A 19,012-nucleotide genomic window follows, 5' to 3' on the forward strand; every position below is an offset into this window, starting at 1 on the left:
GCAACCTCTGCCTCCTGGGTTGAGGGGGTTCTCCTGCCTCAGCCTTCCGAGTAGCTGGGACTACAGGTGCTCACCACCACACCCAGCTAATTTTGTATTTTAGTAGAGATGGGGTTTCACTATGTTGGCCAGGATGGTCTCGATCTCTTGACCTCGTGATCTGCCCGCCTTGGCCTCCCAAAGTGCTGGGATTACAGGCGTGAGCCACTGTGCCCAGCCAAATATATGGATTCTTGTGTGTGGGTACTAGTTTTTCTGGGGAGCCCTTTAGGTTGGCTCTAGGTCTGCAAGTTCTTTCCAAGGGCTAGTTACCTGAATGGTACACTCCTCACAGTACCATAACCTCTTCCTTTCCTCCTCCCCTCACCTCATGTGAGGAGGCCTTCTAACTTTGTTGTTGGGACTGTGGCAGTGGTCATCCTGCTTTTTAATAGCACTTACAAAATTGTGTCACTACCCTGTTACCCTTAGTAAGGTTTTCTCATTTTTCAAGTTCTTTCTGCCACTCACTTCTAGGTTACAAATGGTTACTGTTTTATGAAGGGATGTTGAGGGTAAGATTGTACCAAGTAGATCTCATGGAGAAGGCAGCTTTCACCCGGTATCTCTGATAGATTGCTACCTTCATAGCTTATCTTCTTCTGTATGAATTTCTTAGCAATAGAAGATTAAATCAGGAATGAATTTTTAGTAGTGTGTTTGTCATAGGGAATATAGACACAATTGGTTTTTTTTTCTTTTTTTCTTTTTTCTTTTTTTTTTTTTGAGACGGAGTCTCGCTCTGTCACCCAGGCTGGAGTGCTGTGGCCGGATCTCAGCTCACTGCAAGCTCCGCCTCCCGGGTTCACGCCATTCTCCTGTCTCCGCCTTCCCGAGTAGCTGGGACTACAGGCGCCGCCACGTCGCCCCGCTAGTTTTTTGTAGTTTTTTTAGTAGAGACGGGGTTTCACCGTGTTAGCCAGGATGGTCTCGATCTCCTGACCTCGTGATCCGCCCGTCTCGGCCTCCCAAAGTGCTGGGATTACAGGCTTGAGCCACCGCGCCCGGCCTGCGGTTTTTTTTTCATATAAGCATTTTGTAAATTCAGTTTTGGGTTTTTTGTTTTGGTTTTGTTTCTTGTCTTAATAAAGCTAGGCATTACCAGGGTTGATGCATATTTGTTACTGCAAAGAGTTGTAGACAAGGGAGAAGGGAGCTAAATAATATCAATGGCAATTTAAATCTAGAAAATCAGAACTATGGCTCACTACTGTAATGTCAGTGCTTTCAGAGGCCAAGCAGAAGTATTGCTTGAGCCCAGGAGTTCAAGACCAGTCTGGGTAACCTAGCAAGACCCTGTCTCTACAAAAAAATAAAAAATTAGCCAGGTGTGGTGATGCACACCTGTAGTCCCAGCAACTCAGGAGGCTGAGATGGAAGGATCACTTGAGCCAGCTGTGATTGAGCCACTGCACTCCAGCTTGGGCAACAGCTGAAAAAAAAAAAAAAAGTTGGTATTCATTGCTCTTAATAATCCTGTATATCTGGCTTCTCAAACTTTAATGTGCATAAGAATCATGTGTTAACATGCACATCGATTGGGTCTGAGGTAGAGTCTGATGTCTGCATTTCTAACAAACTCCCAGGGCATGGATGCCGATGTTGCTTGTCCAGAGGCAGCACTTTGAGTATCAGTCTATAGAACATTCAGGGTATATGCAAATCTAACTTTTAGTAATAATAACAACAACCACGTATATTGATCTTTTTTTGGCGTACCAAGCACAGAAAAAATAAAATAAGACTGGGTATTGGAGTCTAACAACTGGGATTCAGATTGAAGCTCTTCCCTTTACTAGCTTAACCTTGAGCAAATTTTCTCTAAGGCAGGGTTTCTCAACCTTGGCACTATTGACATTTTAGTCTGAGATCATTCTTTGTGGGGGCTGTCTGGTGCATTGTAGGATGTTCAGCAGCATCCCTAGCCTCTACCCACCAGATGCCATTAGCACCCTTCCTCCCATTTGTGACATTCAGAATGACTGCAAGCATTGCCAAATGTCAGGGGGTAGGGTAGGAGGCAAAATTACTTCCAGTCGAGAACCACTGCTCTAAGGCTACTGTTGAAATACGGGTGTTTGGGGGGGTTTGTGATATGGATGATGTACTTTATGTTAAGTGACATAGAAGCTTATCATGAAGCTTCCACAGACAAAAGGAGAATAGGCGTGTGCAGTAGCTAATAAGCAGTCTGTGCCACATCTGGCTTTCTGAGGATGATGATAAAGCTTACTCCAAGTGCCAGTTCTTCATTTTTACGAAACATTCGTCATTGTACTATGAGATAATATCAGGAATTACTTGAGATTTTTAAATAGGTAGAACTGAGTCTCTAATTCAGTTGATACCAAGCCTCTGCCCTTTTTTGAAATATGCTGGCACTGTTGCTACCCTGCCCCTGCCCGTTTCTTCATTCTTACTTCCTGCTGCTGTCCACATGTCTCTTTTTTTCCCCCCTACTCTTTAAAGTTTTATATCACTAACTTCAAGTCAAATGTCACAACTGTGTTCTGGTCAATTTCCTATCCTTGCTTGGCTTCCCCAAATGCCAGTAGCAAAAGATTTGTGTAATAGGTAGAAGAGACCACTTTAAGAAGCACTGCATTTACTCATCTTCCACAAGGCAGCAGAGTTGGGCATCTGATTATTCAACAAAACAAGGCTTCAGTAGCACCCAGAAGGGCAGACACGCAAACCAGGCTGTAGACACTCTACATTTGTCAAAATCAGACCAGAGAAAACCTACCCCCCACAGATTAAAAGGTAGCGATAGTCACCATTTCTTTACTGTTGCCACAACGTTTTTCTTCTTTTAATTATTATCATGTAGTTGTCTCAAGTCCTTTCTTTAGTTCAGGGTTCCCCAACGCCTGGGCCACAGACCCCGTACTGGTCCCTGGCCCATTAGGAACCATGCGCATAACAGATGAGCAGTGGGTGGGCAGGCCAGCCAGCTGATCGAAGCTCCATCTGTATTTACAGCCACTGCCGATTGCTTACATTACAGCCTGAGCTCCGCCTCCTGTCAGATCAGATCAGCAGCGGCATTAGATTCTCATAGGAGCGCAAACCGCATTGTGAACTGCTCATGTGAGGGATCTAGGTTGGGTGCTCCTTATGAGAATCTAATGCTTGATGGTCTGTCACTGTCTCCCATCACCCCCACATGGGACCGTCTAGTTGCAGGAAAACAAGCTCAGGGGCTCCCCACTGATTCTACATTATGTGATGAGTTGTATAATTATTTCACTCTATATCACAGTGTAATAGCAACAGAAATAGAGTGCACAATAAATGCAATGCACTTGAATCATCCCAAACTGTCCCAGCCGCCACCCCCCATCTGTGGAAAAATTGTCTTCCACAAAAGCAGCCCCTGGTGCCAAAAAAGTTGTGGACTGCTGCTTTAGTCCATGTCCTGTGATTGCACGGGCAGGCTGCAAACGCCAAGGACTTGATGAGCTCAGTTCACTCCTTGCCAACAATGAATCCATTCCTGAGAGAATGAGCTCCTGAAGTCTTGGTGTTAGCAACTGGAAGTACAGGGACTGCTTGATTTTCTGTATCTTATTTTATGAAGTTTTAGTTTCTTCCATCCTTCCACATCTGCGGAGTCCACAACAAATACAATGCCATCTGTGCATCTGGCATGTAACTCCCACAGTGGCCTTACTTTCTCCTGGACACCTACATCCCAGAAGTGAAAAGGGACTGTTTTAGAATTTCCCAAGGTTACCTTGATTTTCTCAGTGTTAAATCTTTTGGTAGGTACAGTATTTACAAATTCATCAACTGCAGCCTGTGTAAGACATTTGTCTTTCTAGCACAGTACAAACCTGGAATAACAGTGTGGAAGGACTGAAATGAAGGCCGACTGGACAGGATAGAAGTCTGGTCTGATGGTCCTTTTCCCAATTTCCCACTGCAAATAAGTGTCCCAAATTGAAATGCTTTCTTCTTGCTTTAGAACTTCTCTTCGTAGGTGATCCAGCTATAAGACTAACCATCCTTCCCTTCTCTTCACTCAGCGTCTCTCCTAGCATCTGGGGAGGTGTTCTGATACCTGTCCGTGGGCACCAGGGAGGCCTGGGCAGCGGCGGAGGACAGGGCACCAGGTGGGCGCTGTGTGCCTGGCTGCTCTTAACAGTGCTCGCCCAGCAGCCCGCAATTCTGTTTCTAGCATGCTTATCTTCCTATCTTCCCAGCCTCTCATCCTCTCACTTTTTTCTAGGGTATGACAGCAGATAACTAAGTCTTCTGAAATTATGCCTAGAATATATATCTGAATTATGGTTTATGTGTTTGTAGGCAAGGGTCCTCTCTCCCAATAAAAAATGTAAAAATTCATTTGATAGAAAGATACCTTTAAAAAATTGATTCTGGCCAGGCACAGTGGCTCACGCCTGTGAATCTCAGCACTTTGGGAGGCCCAGGTGGGAGGATCACTTGAGCCCAAGAATTTGAGAAGAGCCTGTGCAACCTGGTGAGAGCCTGTCACTACAAAAAATTTAAAAATGAGGCTGGGCGTGGTGGCTCACACCTGTAATCCCAGCACTTTGGGAGGCTGAGGCGGGCGATCATCTGAGGTCAGGATTTCGAGACCAGCCTGGCCAACATGGTGAAACCCCATCTCTACTAAAAATACAAAAATTAGCTGGGCGTGGTGGCGGATGCCTGTAATCCCAGCTCTCAGGAGGCTGAGGCAGGAGAATTGCTTGAACCTGGGAGGCAGAGGTTGCAGTGAGCCAAGATGGCACCACTGCACTTCAGCCTGGGTGACATGAGTGAAACTCCGTCTTAAAAATAATAATAATAAATAAATTTTTTAAAAAATTAGCTGGGCATGGTGGCATGTGCCTTTAGTCCCAGCTACCAGGGAGGTGAGGTGGGAGGATCACTTGAGCCCAGGAAGTCAAGGCTACTGTGAGCCGAGATCACACACACTGCTCCAGCCTGGGTGACACAGTGAGACTGTGACTCAAAAAATATTCTAAAGTTCACTTTGCTTCAGGATGTTCTTTAAAAGAAATCAGTAATGTCATTTGACAATTGAAATGCAGATTTGGTTTCTGACCATTGAAATGGAAGAACAGCAGAGTAGTCTGTAGTTAAGTCTGTACTGAGAATGGGAATGGGGAAAGACTCACAAAAACATGATTTTAAAACATAAAGGAAACATAAATGTTACTTCGTGGAGTTATCCTGGAAGATTTTAAGTCAATCGAGGGAACGCAACAGATTCTAGTAAGACGGTGCTAATGACAGGCTTTGACAGTTGGTTAATACCTCCAATGATTTGTAGTACATTTTATACTGTGCAAATGCTGTTTAAGACTGTATATGTGTAAAGCAAAAGTTACTACCAGTTGATAGTTTTTTACTTTGTATACTTATCAATATAATATTGAGGCATAAGATATGTAGCCACCTTGTCCAGGGGTCATTAGAGAGAAAATGTCTCCAGGATTGTAGGAAAAGCTGTCAGAAGTGAGTCCTTGTTAATTGTGTTTATTCAATGGAGAGTTTCCTATCAATTAACAGACACAGCTTCCTGTATGACAGAAGTGTTGTGGCTCATGGCCATCCCTGCTCCTAATGTTTACATACCTGTATGAAGTCAGAAGCCTTTATAGAAAAAAGAAAATACGGTGTTAAAGTAGAAATGACTCATTTTTCTTAAAATCTGTATCAGAGTAATATTTATTTTGATTAGAAAAAAAACTGTTATCTTTTTTCTTTTGCCTTGTATGTATTCTACTTACATTTTGAAAAGTGTTTTAGTTACAAATAAACTTTAAACCTCTGTGTAGGAACGTGTGAAAAGTATAGGCATAGTCTCTTCACTTTCTCAGTTACATCCTCTCATGCAAAGGTTCTGATCACAGTTAAATTTCAATGTCTTCAAACAGGGATAAGTGGGTTTTTTAAAGGAGGCAAAGTCTTATACTTATTTCTATAACCCCAGTGATACTTTGGTTGGCTGGTTTTAAAAAATCTTACTACACAAAACGGAGATGACCCAGTTTAGAGAATCTCAATTAAAATAAGTGCCCAGGTGAAGACAGACGGGGTAGACTTCATGCAAAATTAGGAAATGTACTTTTCTGCTCCCATCTTTCTTTAATATCTTAATTTCAACCCCTCTTTTCCCAATTCAGGATTTTCCCTACTCTCTAATCATTTGGATTAATAATTTAAATTACATACCATTCTAAGGTATGCTTGAACCAGTGTTTAAAATTAAACTTGTATTTCTTGTTGTGGAACCAAAAGTGTCTTCTGGAGGAAACAGGAGATTAGTAAAGGGTGTACTTAGGTGACCTGAGGGCAAACCTGGTCAGTCATTTTATCAAGAAATAGGTGGGATACTTGAACAGCCTCAAGTAAAGCTTCTCTTATTCCCTGTTCTCCTGGCACTGGCCTTCTGAGAGTTGTTAACATTGTCCTCCACCCCTGGGGATGGGACTGCCTGCCCACTTTGTAGGCCAGCAGATCCTAACTTTCCCAGTGAGAACTTAGGAAAAAAATAAAATTGTAGGCCCCTATATCAGAATTTTTCTGTTTTATTCTCTGATTAAGAAGTACACATGACAAAAAGCTACCTGAATTCATACAGTAGCAGCTTTAAGTGACTATCTAAAGCTTGATATTCAGGGCCGAGCATGGTGGCTCACACCTGTAATCCCAGCACTTTGGGAGACTGGGGCGGGAGGGATCACAGGGTCAGGAGTTTGAGACCAGTCTAGCCAATATGGTGAAACCCCAGCTCTACTAAAAATACAGAAATTAACTGGGCATGGTGGCACACGCCTGTAGTCCCAGCTGCTTGGGAGACTGAGGCAGGAGAATCGCTTGAACCCGCGAGGCGGAGGTTGCAGTGAGCCGAGATCGCACCACTATACTCCAACCTGGATGACACAGCAAGACTCCATCTCAAAAAAAGAAAGTTTGATATTCAGTGACAATGCTTGGTCTTTTCCGGTGGATTCTCAGACCATTCACAGTAATTCCTGAGGGCCCACAGGTTAGGGATCCCTCACTATTGAATGTTCTTCAGGGTCAATTACGTTTGGTATTATTTCACTTCGCATTTAATTATTTTTCATATTGCACCTTTATTCTCCAGTTTTGAAGTTTAACACAAGTGTAGTATGTTTTTTGTCGTTATGTAATTGTTGTGTACTTGATTCCTTTTCTCTGTTTTCTCTACTTTTTTCTGAACTTTCAAAAAAAAATTAACACCTAAACTGCAAGCAGATTACAGAGATACAATCTTAATTGGATTTCTGGTCATATCACAGGTGATAAGCTATCACAGGTGACAGACTGTGAAATGTTACAGCTTATGCTCCTGACTGGTTGTCCACTAGTAACCTGTAGCAGCGGCTCCCAAATGCAGACTCCCTGCTTCGAGGCCATGGTTGTGGGTGGGGCACTGAAATACATAGATTCTTCGGTCCCCCTCTAGATACTCTAGACTCACTGGGCCTGGGGTGGGGTCTAGAAACCTTGAAAGTTCCATCGGTTATTTTGATGCACAGTGAAATTTGGGAACCACCAAGTTTCATTACAATCCATACATCTGCATGTAGTGACATATTGATAAACCTTTATCTTTTTTGTACACTAAAGGACCAGCAGCATTGGGCCCATGCCAGCATGTCACCTCTAGGGTTAGACTGCCCTCACTTTCATTTTTTTCTAGGTTGGTTTCTTAGCACTACCAAGTTGAACATGAACAGTGTGACTCCTGAGCTCTAGTGTCTTTTTAGGAGGCAGCTTGGAATACTGTTAGTACTGGATTTTAGAGAGCCTGGCTCCTCTGAATGAACTCTTGGCCTTGGTTCCTCATCTGTAAAAAGATTTTAGAGTAGCCTTTTGCCTTTAAGTGTTTACCATAAACCAGATAAAAGAGCATTCCTCTTTATTTGCAACCCCTATATTAGTGTTATTTTCATACATAGGCCACTTTTCATTAACTGCACTCCAGGCGTCATAGCTGTATCAGCCAGCGTCCCTAGACTTTCTTCCTTCAGTTTGCTATAACAAAGTACCATAAATTGGATGGCTTATAAACAACAGAAGTTTATGTCTCACAGTTCTGGAGGCTAGAAATATGAGATCAAGGTACTGGCAGCTTCAGGTCTGGTGAGGATGCATTTCTTGGTTTCCAGACAACTGTCTTCTTGCTGTATCCTCATATGGTAGAGAAAAGAGAACTTTTGAGGTTCTCTTTAAGGACACTAATCCTTTCATGAGGATTTCTACCCCCTAACCCAATACCTTCAAAGACTCCACCTCCTAATACCATCACATTGAGGGTTAGGATTTCAACATAAAAGTTTTGAGGGGATGCAAACATGTACGCAGGTAGGCAAACTTACGATGACCAAGAACCGGTTCTCACCTCAGGAAATGAAGCAGTAACGGTAATATCATTTCACTGGAGAAGTTACTGCTTGTGTCTAGAGGGAGAGGGCTGAGTAAGAGCTCTCCCTACATTCCACCTTGGGAAAATTGCCATCAGATATCATGTAAAAGTATGAAGTCATCTTTTTTAAACACAAAGTATGACTTCATGGTGTAGACAATGTTAAAAAATCTCTGGCCGGGCGCGGTGGCTCATGCCTGTAATCCCAACACTTTGGGAGACCGAGGCGGGTGGATCACCTGAGATAGGGAGTTCAAGACCGGCCTGACAAACATGGTGAAACCCTGTGTCTACCAAAACACAAAATTAGCCAGGCATAATGGCGCATGCCTGTAAGCCCAGTTACTCAGGAGGCTGAGGCAGGAGAATCGCTTGAACCCGGGAGGCGGAGGTTGCAGTGAGCCGAGATCGTGCCATTGCACTCTAGCCTGGGCAACAAGAGCGAAACTCTGCCTTTAAAAAAAAAAAAAATCTCTCTCTGTATCTAATCTAAAACAAATTTTTTGGTGGCTTACACTTATAATCCCAGCACTCTGGGAGGCTGAGGTAGGAGGATTGCTTGAGCTTAGGAGTTCAAGACCAGCCTGGGCAACATAGTGAGACCTCAGTGTATACAAATGAAACAGAAAACATTAGCCAGCCGTGGTGGTGCATGCCTGTAGTCCCAGCTACTCAGGTGGCTAAGGTGGGAGGATCACTGGAGCCTAGAAGTCAAGGCTACAGTGACCCGAGATCATGCCACTCACTGCATTCCAGCCTGGGTAGTGGATCAAGACGGTTTCAAAAATAAAAAGTAAAGCAAGTTTTAGTTTTTGGTAATACCCATCACAAAGAGATACTAAAGGATTAATAATGGTGATCACTGCTGTTTAATGAGAGAATACCCGTGGGTGTGTTGCTCTATAGTTTCCTTCTTTATCTCACTTAATTCTGAAAACATTCCTGTGAGGTAGCCAGTGTCTGAGCTCTTTCTGCCTCTTGGCCAGTCTGGGCCCTGTTCTTCCCATTACCTGCTATTCGGTTGCCCATACTTTCTCCCACCTTTTTTGCCTTGTCATGTTTTCTTCCTCAGCTTGTATTCTCCTCTGCTTTTCCTTTGTAATAGCTCATTCCCCTAACCTGTTGCATCTCTCACACCAAACTTCAGACCAAGAGAAAAACGTGTGATGGGTTTGGGGCAAGTACAGGCCCATGGGTAGGCTTTTTATTCCCTCTCTCTTCATCTCTTCTTTCTCTTAAATGAAGGCATCAGACTTTGTAATCAGTTAGCAGAGGGCATCTTGAAGGAGTTTGTCTTGTTCAGTATCAAAACTCCTGACATTTAACCCTCTGCCTAGTACATGGGCATTCAGTGAGTGAGTGAATAAATCCAATTCACATCATATATTTATTTAAAAGAGTAGTTCTGCTGGGCGTGGTGGCACTCCAGAAGCCAACACAGTGCTTTAGAATGGTGGCCAAATTATGGTGTACCCATGTAACAGTGATTTATAATAACAGCTAACAGGGTTGGAGGAATGTCTTTAAGTATTAATATTTAGAGAACCCAATTATAGAATACAAATTGAAATGAAAATTGAATAACCTGTAACTGGATACTTACCATTCTCCTCCCTCTCCCACCTAACACGGTTTATAATGTAAAAAGTATGGCCATCTATTAGATTCTTTTTCAGGTGAGATTATGGAGATACAAGAGCAAGGAAGAACCAGTTAGTGGGTCAGAAAATGAAACTTCTGTGCTTAAAATGGTCATAAATGATGTAGCTCTGAGCAGAAATTGCTGTCATTTGTCACTAATTTAGCTTCTAGGTGCTGAGATGTGTTTCTCATTTAAGTATTGTTTACACTTACCTATGTGTCAAGGAGAGGTTTGAGAATTGAGGCAAGTTTCCTGCTTCTTCGTAGCTAGGTAGGCTTTAGAATGGTTTTAACATTCTTTTATCATCCACTTTTACTTACTTGACCAATGGCTATGGGTTTGTGGCAGTTCTGCATCCATTTCTGTACTTGTTTTGTAAAGAGAATCCACACAGTAAACAAAAGAGAGGAGAGAGGTAATCTTTCCATCTTTATTAGTACACTGTAAAAACTGGGATAGTGCCACCATCTGCTTATTTGTTGATGTATTATTCACAGTGCTGGTCCCAAAGGTGATAACATCTATGAATGGAGATCAACCATTCTAGGGCCTCCAGGATCCGTGTATGAGGGTGGCGTATTCTTTCTCGATATCACTTTTACACCAGAGTATCCCTTCAAGCCTCCAAAGGTAAGAAATCTCCCTGTATGCTCAAATTTACTAATTCCCACAAGAGAGCAACTGTTGAGGTTTTCTAAATTTAATTTTAATCACAAAACCTAGATTTATCTTATGTCCTAATAGAGCTGAGTATTTTTACATATACAAAACACTTCTTTAGGTTGATTTTGCTTTATCTGGCAGAGACCATTCTAGGAGTAAGTGCTTTGTTTTGATGGTGCCTAAAATTGTGCTATTTATAGTAATATTGTCATCAACCTAGAACTAATCCGTTTTCCACCCCATAGAGAAGGGTTTTAAACAGTTAAAAATGGTGTCAAGCCAGGTGCAGTGGTGTGCACCTGTAGTCTGGCTACTTGGGAGGACTGTTTGAGCTCAAGAGTTTGAGTCCAGTCTGGGCAACAAAGCGACACCCCAAAAAAAGGACAGGTCAGGGGGTCAAACAACTAGAGAATCATAAACAACTAGAGAATCAGAATTTCTTACCAAAGTTTGGACTCTATTCTGCTCCCTGCCATGTTTTGGTCTTGTTCAATTCCTTACCTCCAGGCCTCAGTTTTCTTTCTAGGACAGGTGGGGATTGCCCGAGTCACCCATCTCTTGTACTCAATCTATGATTCTCATTCAGTCAGAAATAAAACGCAGTCTTTGGGGATTAGGTAGACTGCCAGATAAAAGTACAATTGCAGCACCAAGAAGTAATCGAAAGTCACTTTTTTAAAAAACTGGTAAAATTACAGGTAATTTTTACTTTGTGTTTTGGTATATTTCACAAATAAAAATTAAGAGACCCAAATAACACCTGCTCACGTGGCTTGTGTTGTGTTCTGCTGTGGTCCTTGCCCATTACTGGCTCTGCATCCATGGACACTCTAGATAGATAGTAAATTCTGTGATTTAGGTAGACAGGATGTCTATGGGACCTGATGTGAAGGTCAGAAAAAAGCAGAAGTAGACTTCTCTTCAAATTTTGTTCAGCTTTTTGGGTGTAGTCATTGTCTGCTAAGTATGTTGTTTAATTATCTTTAGGTACCTATTATGTTGCACTTCAGTTTTTAAGAGATATTTATGATTCTCAGTATTTTAAAGCTTACTTTGAGGCAGTGTAGTACTACCAGCTAGCACAAGAGGTCAGCAAACAATTAGCTATTCAGACTTGGAAATGTTAATATTTAAAAGATTTAAAATTGCTAAAGATAAAATTAGGAAGTACTGAACTTACCATCAGTGGACATAACATTTTAAATGAAATTGACACAGTCCCTGAGATGGTCAGTGAACACGTTCTAATCAAATTTATTAAACAAGTCTATCTTCTTGACAGCTTTAATTAAAGCTGCTTTTATTCACCTTTTTAAAAACTACCTATCTGGGAGTTTTTTTTTTTTTTTTTTTCCTTTCTAATTAGGGTCATTCGGTTGAGTATTTAGTAAAAAGTTTGTTTGCTGTTTAACTATTGTTTGACACTTCCTTGTTTTCCTTAGGTTACATTTCGGACAAGAATCTATCATTGTAATATTAACAGTCAAGGTGTTATTTGCTTGGACATATTGAAAGATAATTGGAGTCCAGCACTAACCATTTCTAAAGTCCTCCTTTCTATCTGCTCACTTCTTACAGACTGTAATCCTGGTAAGGTTAATAATTCTTTACCTTGTTTTATTCTTCCTCACCTGCATAGTACTTGTTTCCAAAAGCTTTCAAAGGGCAAAACTAATTTTCTGCAAAACTTTATGAATATAAAACTAATCTGCTTTTCAAAAGTTTTAATCGAGAAGTTCAGTCTACTAGTTGAGACATACAACTTCATTAATCAGTATATTCTAGCAACAGAGTATTTTAAACTGAAGACTTAAGTTTGCCTTGGGCTTTTACAGTTTCAGTTATTCTTCCTCATCCTTTTTTTTTTTTTTTTCTGTTGCTTAATTTCCCATATAGTTCTTATAAAACAAATCATACACTTCTAAATGTCAAGTCATCTGCCTGGCAAGCCTCACCTTGCCTGTGGGGTTCAGTGGGCATGCGCCCCATAGCTGGTCACTGAGATGGCACTCAATTTTGAAAATGGTATTTGTTAAATACTTAGTGACTATTGAATTGTGACTTTTTTGGGACTTCATTTCATTTAAAAAATATTTTTCTGTAGTCCCAGCTACTAGGGTGGCTGAGGTGGCAGGATTGTTTGAACCCAGAAGGCCAAGGCTGCAGTGAGCCATGAGCATGTCGCTGCACGGAACTCCAGCCTGGGTGGCAAAGCGAGACCCTGTCTCAAAAAATATATATATATATATATGTGTGTGTGTGTGTGTGTTTGTCGATACTTAATTGGAGGTCCAGGTTTTGCCTGGCAACCTGGCTCTTTAACCAGTGTAAAGGTAAATAGTGTTGCATTGCAGCAGCCCCGAAGACTTCACAGTATTCACAATGCCATAACTGGTGACATTGAGCTAAGGGTCACATGAACACAGTTGGATGCTCATTGTAGTCTGGAGCCTTGACCGTTCCAGTCTCTATTGAACTCAGCCTAACACATAAGAGTAAAGAAACTCCAATCGGGTGTTGTTTATTGGGAGAAAAATGGAATGAACTAAGATAGAGACAGACCAGTACACTAAAGCCTGAGCGTTCCCTCTTCCTCCCACGTTACGATTTTAAATTTTGATGGAAAATATCCAGCATGGTGGAGTGGTGTTTCGAAGATGGGTTTGATCACACATACTTGGTTGTACATGTCTACCCAAGCTGTCACTAATGTATTTGCTAAAGTTTAAAATGTTCTTTTCCTTTCTCCAAAGTAATCTACATTATTTTCTTCCAGCCGACCCCTTGGTGGGAAGTATTGCCACTCAGTATATGACCAACAGAGCAGAACATGACAGAATGGCCAGACAGTGGACCAAGAGATACGCTACATAAACTGGGTTTTCACAGTTCTTACATTATTTGTCACAGAAGAGAGCTGCTTATGATTCTGAAGGGGTCAGGGAGGGTGGGAGTTGGTAAAGAGTAGGGTATTTCTATAACAGATATTATTCAGTCTTATTTCCTAAGATTTTGTTGTAACTTAAGGTATCTTGCTACAGTAGACAGAATTGGTAATAGCAACTTTTAAAATTGTCATTAGTTCTGCAATATTAGCTGAAATGTAGTACTGAAAAGAATGTACATTTAGACATTTGGGTTCAGTTGCTTGTAGTCTGTAAATTTAAAACAGCTTAATTTTGTACAGGTTACACATATGGCCATTTATGTAAAGTCCCTCTAAGACTACATACTTTTTGTTTAAAACAAAATTGGAATTTGTTTTCCCTTCTTGGAAGGGAACATTGATATTTAACAGAGTTTTTAGAGACTGTCATCTCATATATATAAAATGGACACATGGCTGTAAAACACCATATAGGAGATGAGTAATATGTTTTATTTTATATGCCAATCTACTTTGTTTAAAAAAGGTTTAAATCAGGACTTGTGAAAACCTGTAGTGAAATACCTTAAGCTGTTAACTGTAAGGCGTGGAATAGGAGTTGCTCAGTGGATTGGTTATATGTTGTGGACTACTTAAGTCTGCATTTGTTACTGTGCTAATAAACAATATTAAAAACCGCCTAATACTGCTGTGTTCATTTACTTTTATTTTGCCTTTTGGTTGCTGTTTGCAGATTCTTCTGAAATTGATAGGTATCTGCTTCTAAAACAAGCTAAAAATAATGCATATTTAGTAGGTATTATTTACCCATATTAGGATCTGTACTTTACACAGCTGTAGATGTTGAGGTATCCTAGAAAAGGTTAAATAAATAATCTACCTCATTTAGGCTTCAAAGACAAACCCTACTGCATTTTTTTAAAAAGCGTTTTCTAACTTGCAGATGCTGTAGTAGCAAGTACATGAGAAATGGGTTCTGTCAGGGATAAACTGGTACACTGCCGTAGGGAGCATTTTGGCAGTACCTAAGTATATACAATGCATGACCCAGCAGTGCTGTTTCTGTGTGTCTCTTTCAGAGAAACTTACATTCATTACAGAATTTAAAAAGAATTGGTAACTCTGTCTGTACTAATATAGACTAAGTTGCATTAGTAGGAAACAAAGCAAACTGGAAGGTACTTATTTAAAAATCATTATGAAAGCATTTGTCCATCTATGTAACATGCATGGGGGGAAAAGCTAGATTAATATTCAATAACTGGGGGAAAAGGTAAGGGGTGAGTTAGTGTCTGAGTGGCAATTTTTTGACCAAAAAATGAATTTATGATGGGAAATTTTGAAGAATTCTACTGTAGCAGCAATAGCTGATTTATAAGTATTGTATTTTATATGTAGTAGTTCTTCACTTGAGCTCATAAAAAGTATTCCATTTAAGATGTTACAAATTACTTGATGTTTTAATATGTTCTTTGCTGAATAGCTTATTTTACATTTCAATCAAAATAGTTATTTCACAGATGAAACCAATAGCTTCCTTCCTTCCTTTTAAATTAATAAAGTTACAGTCAGCCACATTGCTCAAGTCTTGCCAAAATCTGTAGAGAAAACAACACAAATTCAGACATCTAAGTTAGACCATCTAGAGCCCAGTATTTTTGATACTTTTATTGTATATGACTAGTTTTCTAGAAAACTATTCCAGAAGATACAGTCTTCCTTCCAGAAAATACAGCTTTACTGTCCTAAAGTGCCTAATCATTTTCAAGAGGAGGAGCAAACAGTTTGCCCTCAAGTATCTGGTCTATCAACTGGGATCTAGCTGAAGAAAAAACAGCCTTAGAGTGTGATGAACCTACTTACACTACCTGGTACCTCAAATCATGCTAAACATTCTAATTTGACCCTAAATCATGGGTCTTAGTCTGTTTAGCAAAATCTCTACAAGATGAAATTTAGCTTACTACCCCAAACTGTTCAATGTTTTGGGTCCAATTTAGACATAAAAAGTGTTTTATAATCCTAGACATTAATGAACTTTTTAAAAACAAAGTCATGTTTGAGCTTAGAAGTTTGCATAATGTAACAATGGTTTATGGTATCTTCTGAAACAGCTTGGGGATGGGGGGAAGTTACACATAGGTGCATTTGCATAACTGTCCAAACTTTATTTTACTGTTTTCACAAGTACAATATAAATAACAAAGGTGCTAATTTCAAAGACAGGTTTCAAACAATGAGAATAAGAATATATTATTTCATAACAGGCAATAATAACCTTAGCCCAAATACTTTTAACATCTAAAGTGCATTAAATGACTTCCTTGGGAATTTTCCTAAGGACCAAAGGTAGATACAAATGGCCTATTTTAAATAGTGATATTACTCCATGTTCACAGACACTTAAAGGCAGTCACTATTCAACATACAATTGTGGAATTACTGATTTTTAGTTCTCAGAACTAGAGTTCCCTTTGTTTTTCCTCCCAGGCAAAGGAAAGCTTGATTTGCTCTGGGGTTGAGAAAGTTTACTGGCTAATAAAGTGAATGGTTCAATCAGAGTTTTCCGATCTGTAACAGTCACCTCCCACAGTCTCACTTTCTCACTTTTTGCCCACTGCTGTGCCACTTCAGCATCCACTTGTCTCTGCTCAGAAAGGTCGATTTTGTTTCCTAACACAACAATTGCTACCTGAAAGAAAACGGATTGAAAAGATCATACTAGTACTTTGCCAACATCAGTTCCTGGGCAAAATGGAGACATAAGGAAAACTGTTCCACTTAACAAACCCGCTTCATTAAACTCATTCTCAAATGTGACTGGATATTAGGGTATCACCTTACTCCTTAATGCGTTTTTGTTAAAAATGCAGATGTTCGGCTGGGTGCAGTGACTTATGCCTGTATTCCCAGCATTTTGGGAGGCCGAGGCTCACGGATCTCTTGAGGTCAGGAGTTCGAGACCACCCTGGCCAACAGGGTGAAACCCCATCTCTACTGAAAATAAGAAAATTAGCCGGGCATGGTGGCATGCGCCTGTAGTCCCCTCTACGTGGGAGGCTGATGCAGGAGAATCGCTTGAACCTGGGAGGCAGAGGTTGCAGTAAGCCGAGATGGCACCACTGCACTCCAGCCTGGGTGACTGCACGAAACTCCATCTCCAAAAAAAAAAAAAAAAAAAAAAGAAAAAAAATTTAGCTCAGGTATGAATGGAAGATAGACTTGGGAAATAGGCATCTAGGATACAGACTGGTTTCGATGAGTCTGCATTTCAGTTTGGCTATACTTGATGTATGAGAGATTTGCAACATAGTACTTCAAAATAAGACAACTGGAGCTATGGGAGTTCTGTATCCATGAGAACAGGAATTGTTATGTTCACATTATTCCCAATACTAAAAAGGTGACTGCTAAGGATCTGTTAAATGTATGGGCCAAAAAAACAAGTATGTGCCAATAGGAACATTTTACACGAATGCGTACTATACACCAGGCACTAAAGGTGACCAGAATACAGCAGTCAAAGCTTGGGGGGAGGAGAAGAGACCCCAAACCAGATTTTCAGATAGTACCCATAAAGATGACACAGGATGCCGTGACAGTAGAGGAGGGGCAGCAAGAACTGTCATAAGAAGGCCCCTCTGAGGAGCAGCAGTGAAATCATCAGACCTTGGAACCACTACTGTATTCCTTCCTGTCTGTACGTTGAGCTTGAGCTCCCTGTGCTCCAGGTAAGGCCATGCCTTGCTGGCAGGATGAAAGTGGGCCCAGAGCTCCGGTTTGCTACGGGAATCACATACTCTATCTCACCCTTCAAGCCCTCCTGTCATTCTTCATCACCCAGATTTTCATCTTCATGTACATCCCCTACTGTGACTTCCATCTCCCTCTCCTCCCAACTGCAGAAACTCGTTCACTTTACCCCTTAGAATTCAGCAAGACTCACCCCCACTGCGTCCTCCACCTCTGCTTTGAATGTTCCCTTCACCTTCTTTCCTAGTTGCCTTGCAGTCCTGCTTCCCCTATCACTCCCCTCCTACCACTACCACGAGGTTCAGGTAAGATGTCCTCCTTGCCCCTCAATGCTACCTCCAATGGTGTCCTCTAAAACCCCTGCAGAAGGCTGATGCTATCAGTCTGTTGTACCTACTAACCCCGGGCTGGCCACCCAACTGCTCCTCATCACAGAGCTGGCTCATGGTCAACCCGCCCTCGCCGTTACTCTGGTCATAATTCTTAGTGATTTCACTAGCCATGCAGATGCTGCTTCCAGTAACCTGGTCTCTCATTCTTTGACTTCTCCAGTGGTCTCATCATCCTTACCTCAGCCATCCACCACTCCCGCAGTCATATCCTAGACCTTGTTTTTTGTTTGTTTGTTTTAAAGAGATAGGGTCTCTCTCTCTCTCTTCTCTCTCTCCTCTCTCTCTCTCTCTCTCTCTCTCTCCTCTCTCTCTCTCTCTCTCTCTCTCTCTCTCTCTCTGTCTCTGTCTGTCACACAGGATGGAGTGCAATGGCTTGATCATAGCTGGTTGCAGCCTTGGGCTTCTGGGCTCAAGCGATCCTGATCCTCCTCCTCAGCCTACCAGCAGCTGTGACCACAGGCATGTGCCATCATGCCCAGCTATTTTTTTAATTTTTAGAGATGGGGTCTTACTTTGTTGCTGGAGCTGGTCTCAAACTCCTTGCTTCAAGCAATCCTCCTGCCTCAGCTCCACAAAGTGCTGGGATTACAGGCGTGAACCACCACACCCAGCCTAGACCTTGACATTGTAACTGCTCTCTATGATCTCAGCTCCAGGCATCCCACTCTAACTCCTGCCTTCCCAGTCATGCCTAATGCCCCCAGTGCAAGAATTCCAAACACCACAAAGACATACAACCTACTGGCTCTACTACCTTTATCACTGTCCTTCCACCCTACTCATGTCCTTAATTCCTCCGTACCCTAAAATAATCTAAAAAAAAGCTTAGATTATTTTTATTCACTCCCTCGCCCCCATTATCCCACCATATTCACCTGGCAAAACCCCTCCTTTGTTAAATTTAGCTGTTAACCAGACTCTGTGCCTACACCATTTAGCTGAATATGGCTGGAGAAAAACATACAACCCTGCTGGCCCAGATCATACCACAGACCTCAAATGAACTGGTGTTCTCCGGCAAATGTATTACATTTTCTCCATTTACTCTGTAATGAGACATCTCATACCTTGGTGCCCTTCTACAAGTTCCAGTATCTACTCTTCCCCACTTTCGTTTCACCGGATGACCATATTGTTTCAGTAAGATACGCAATTAGAAGAAAATTTCAGCCGGGCGTGGTGGCTCACGCCTGTAATTCCAGGAT

The 19,012-nt window shown here is 41.4% G+C and overlaps 2 protein-coding genes and 1 pseudogene across 8 annotated transcripts in view; 1 reads left to right on the plus strand and 2 right to left on the minus strand.

Moving 5' to 3' along the window:
• The window catches only part of LOC108543056 (ADP-ribosylation factor-like protein 4A), a 61,192-nt pseudogene extending 53,734 nt beyond the window's left edge, over positions 1-7,458 (minus strand).
• The window catches only part of UBE2E1 (ubiquitin conjugating enzyme E2 E1), an 87,421-nt gene extending 73,074 nt beyond the window's left edge, over positions 1-14,347 (plus strand). For both annotated transcript variants that reach the window (XM_017893393.1, XM_017893394.1), the window contains 3 exons: positions 10,610-10,742; positions 12,218-12,365; positions 13,552-14,347. In XM_017893393.1, the coding sequence (XP_017748882.1) occupies positions 10,610-10,742; positions 12,218-12,365; positions 13,552-13,649 (379 nt within the window). In that variant the 3' untranslated portion in view covers positions 13,650-14,347. The remainder of the gene's footprint in view (positions 1-10,609; positions 10,743-12,217; positions 12,366-13,551) is intronic.
• NKIRAS1 (NFKB inhibitor interacting Ras like 1) overlaps positions 13,728-19,012 on the minus strand; it is a 31,078-nt gene continuing 25,793 nt past the window's right edge. For 5 of the 6 annotated variants that reach the window (XM_017893398.1, XM_017893397.1, XM_017893401.1 and 2 more), the window contains exon 4: positions 15,115-16,354. In XM_017893398.1, the coding sequence (XP_017748887.1) occupies positions 16,112-16,354 (243 nt within the window). In that variant the 3' untranslated portion in view covers positions 15,115-16,111. Of the gene's footprint in view, positions 16,355-19,012 lie in introns of all 6 variants that reach the window. The other variant, XM_017893403.1, reaches the window with a different exon arrangement.

Source organism: Rhinopithecus bieti, unplaced genomic scaffold, assembly GCF_001698545.2.
Source record: "Rhinopithecus bieti isolate Rb0 unplaced genomic scaffold, ASM169854v2 scaffold_23460, whole genome shotgun sequence".
Lineage (NCBI taxonomy): Eukaryota > Metazoa > Chordata > Mammalia > Primates > Cercopithecidae > Rhinopithecus > Rhinopithecus bieti.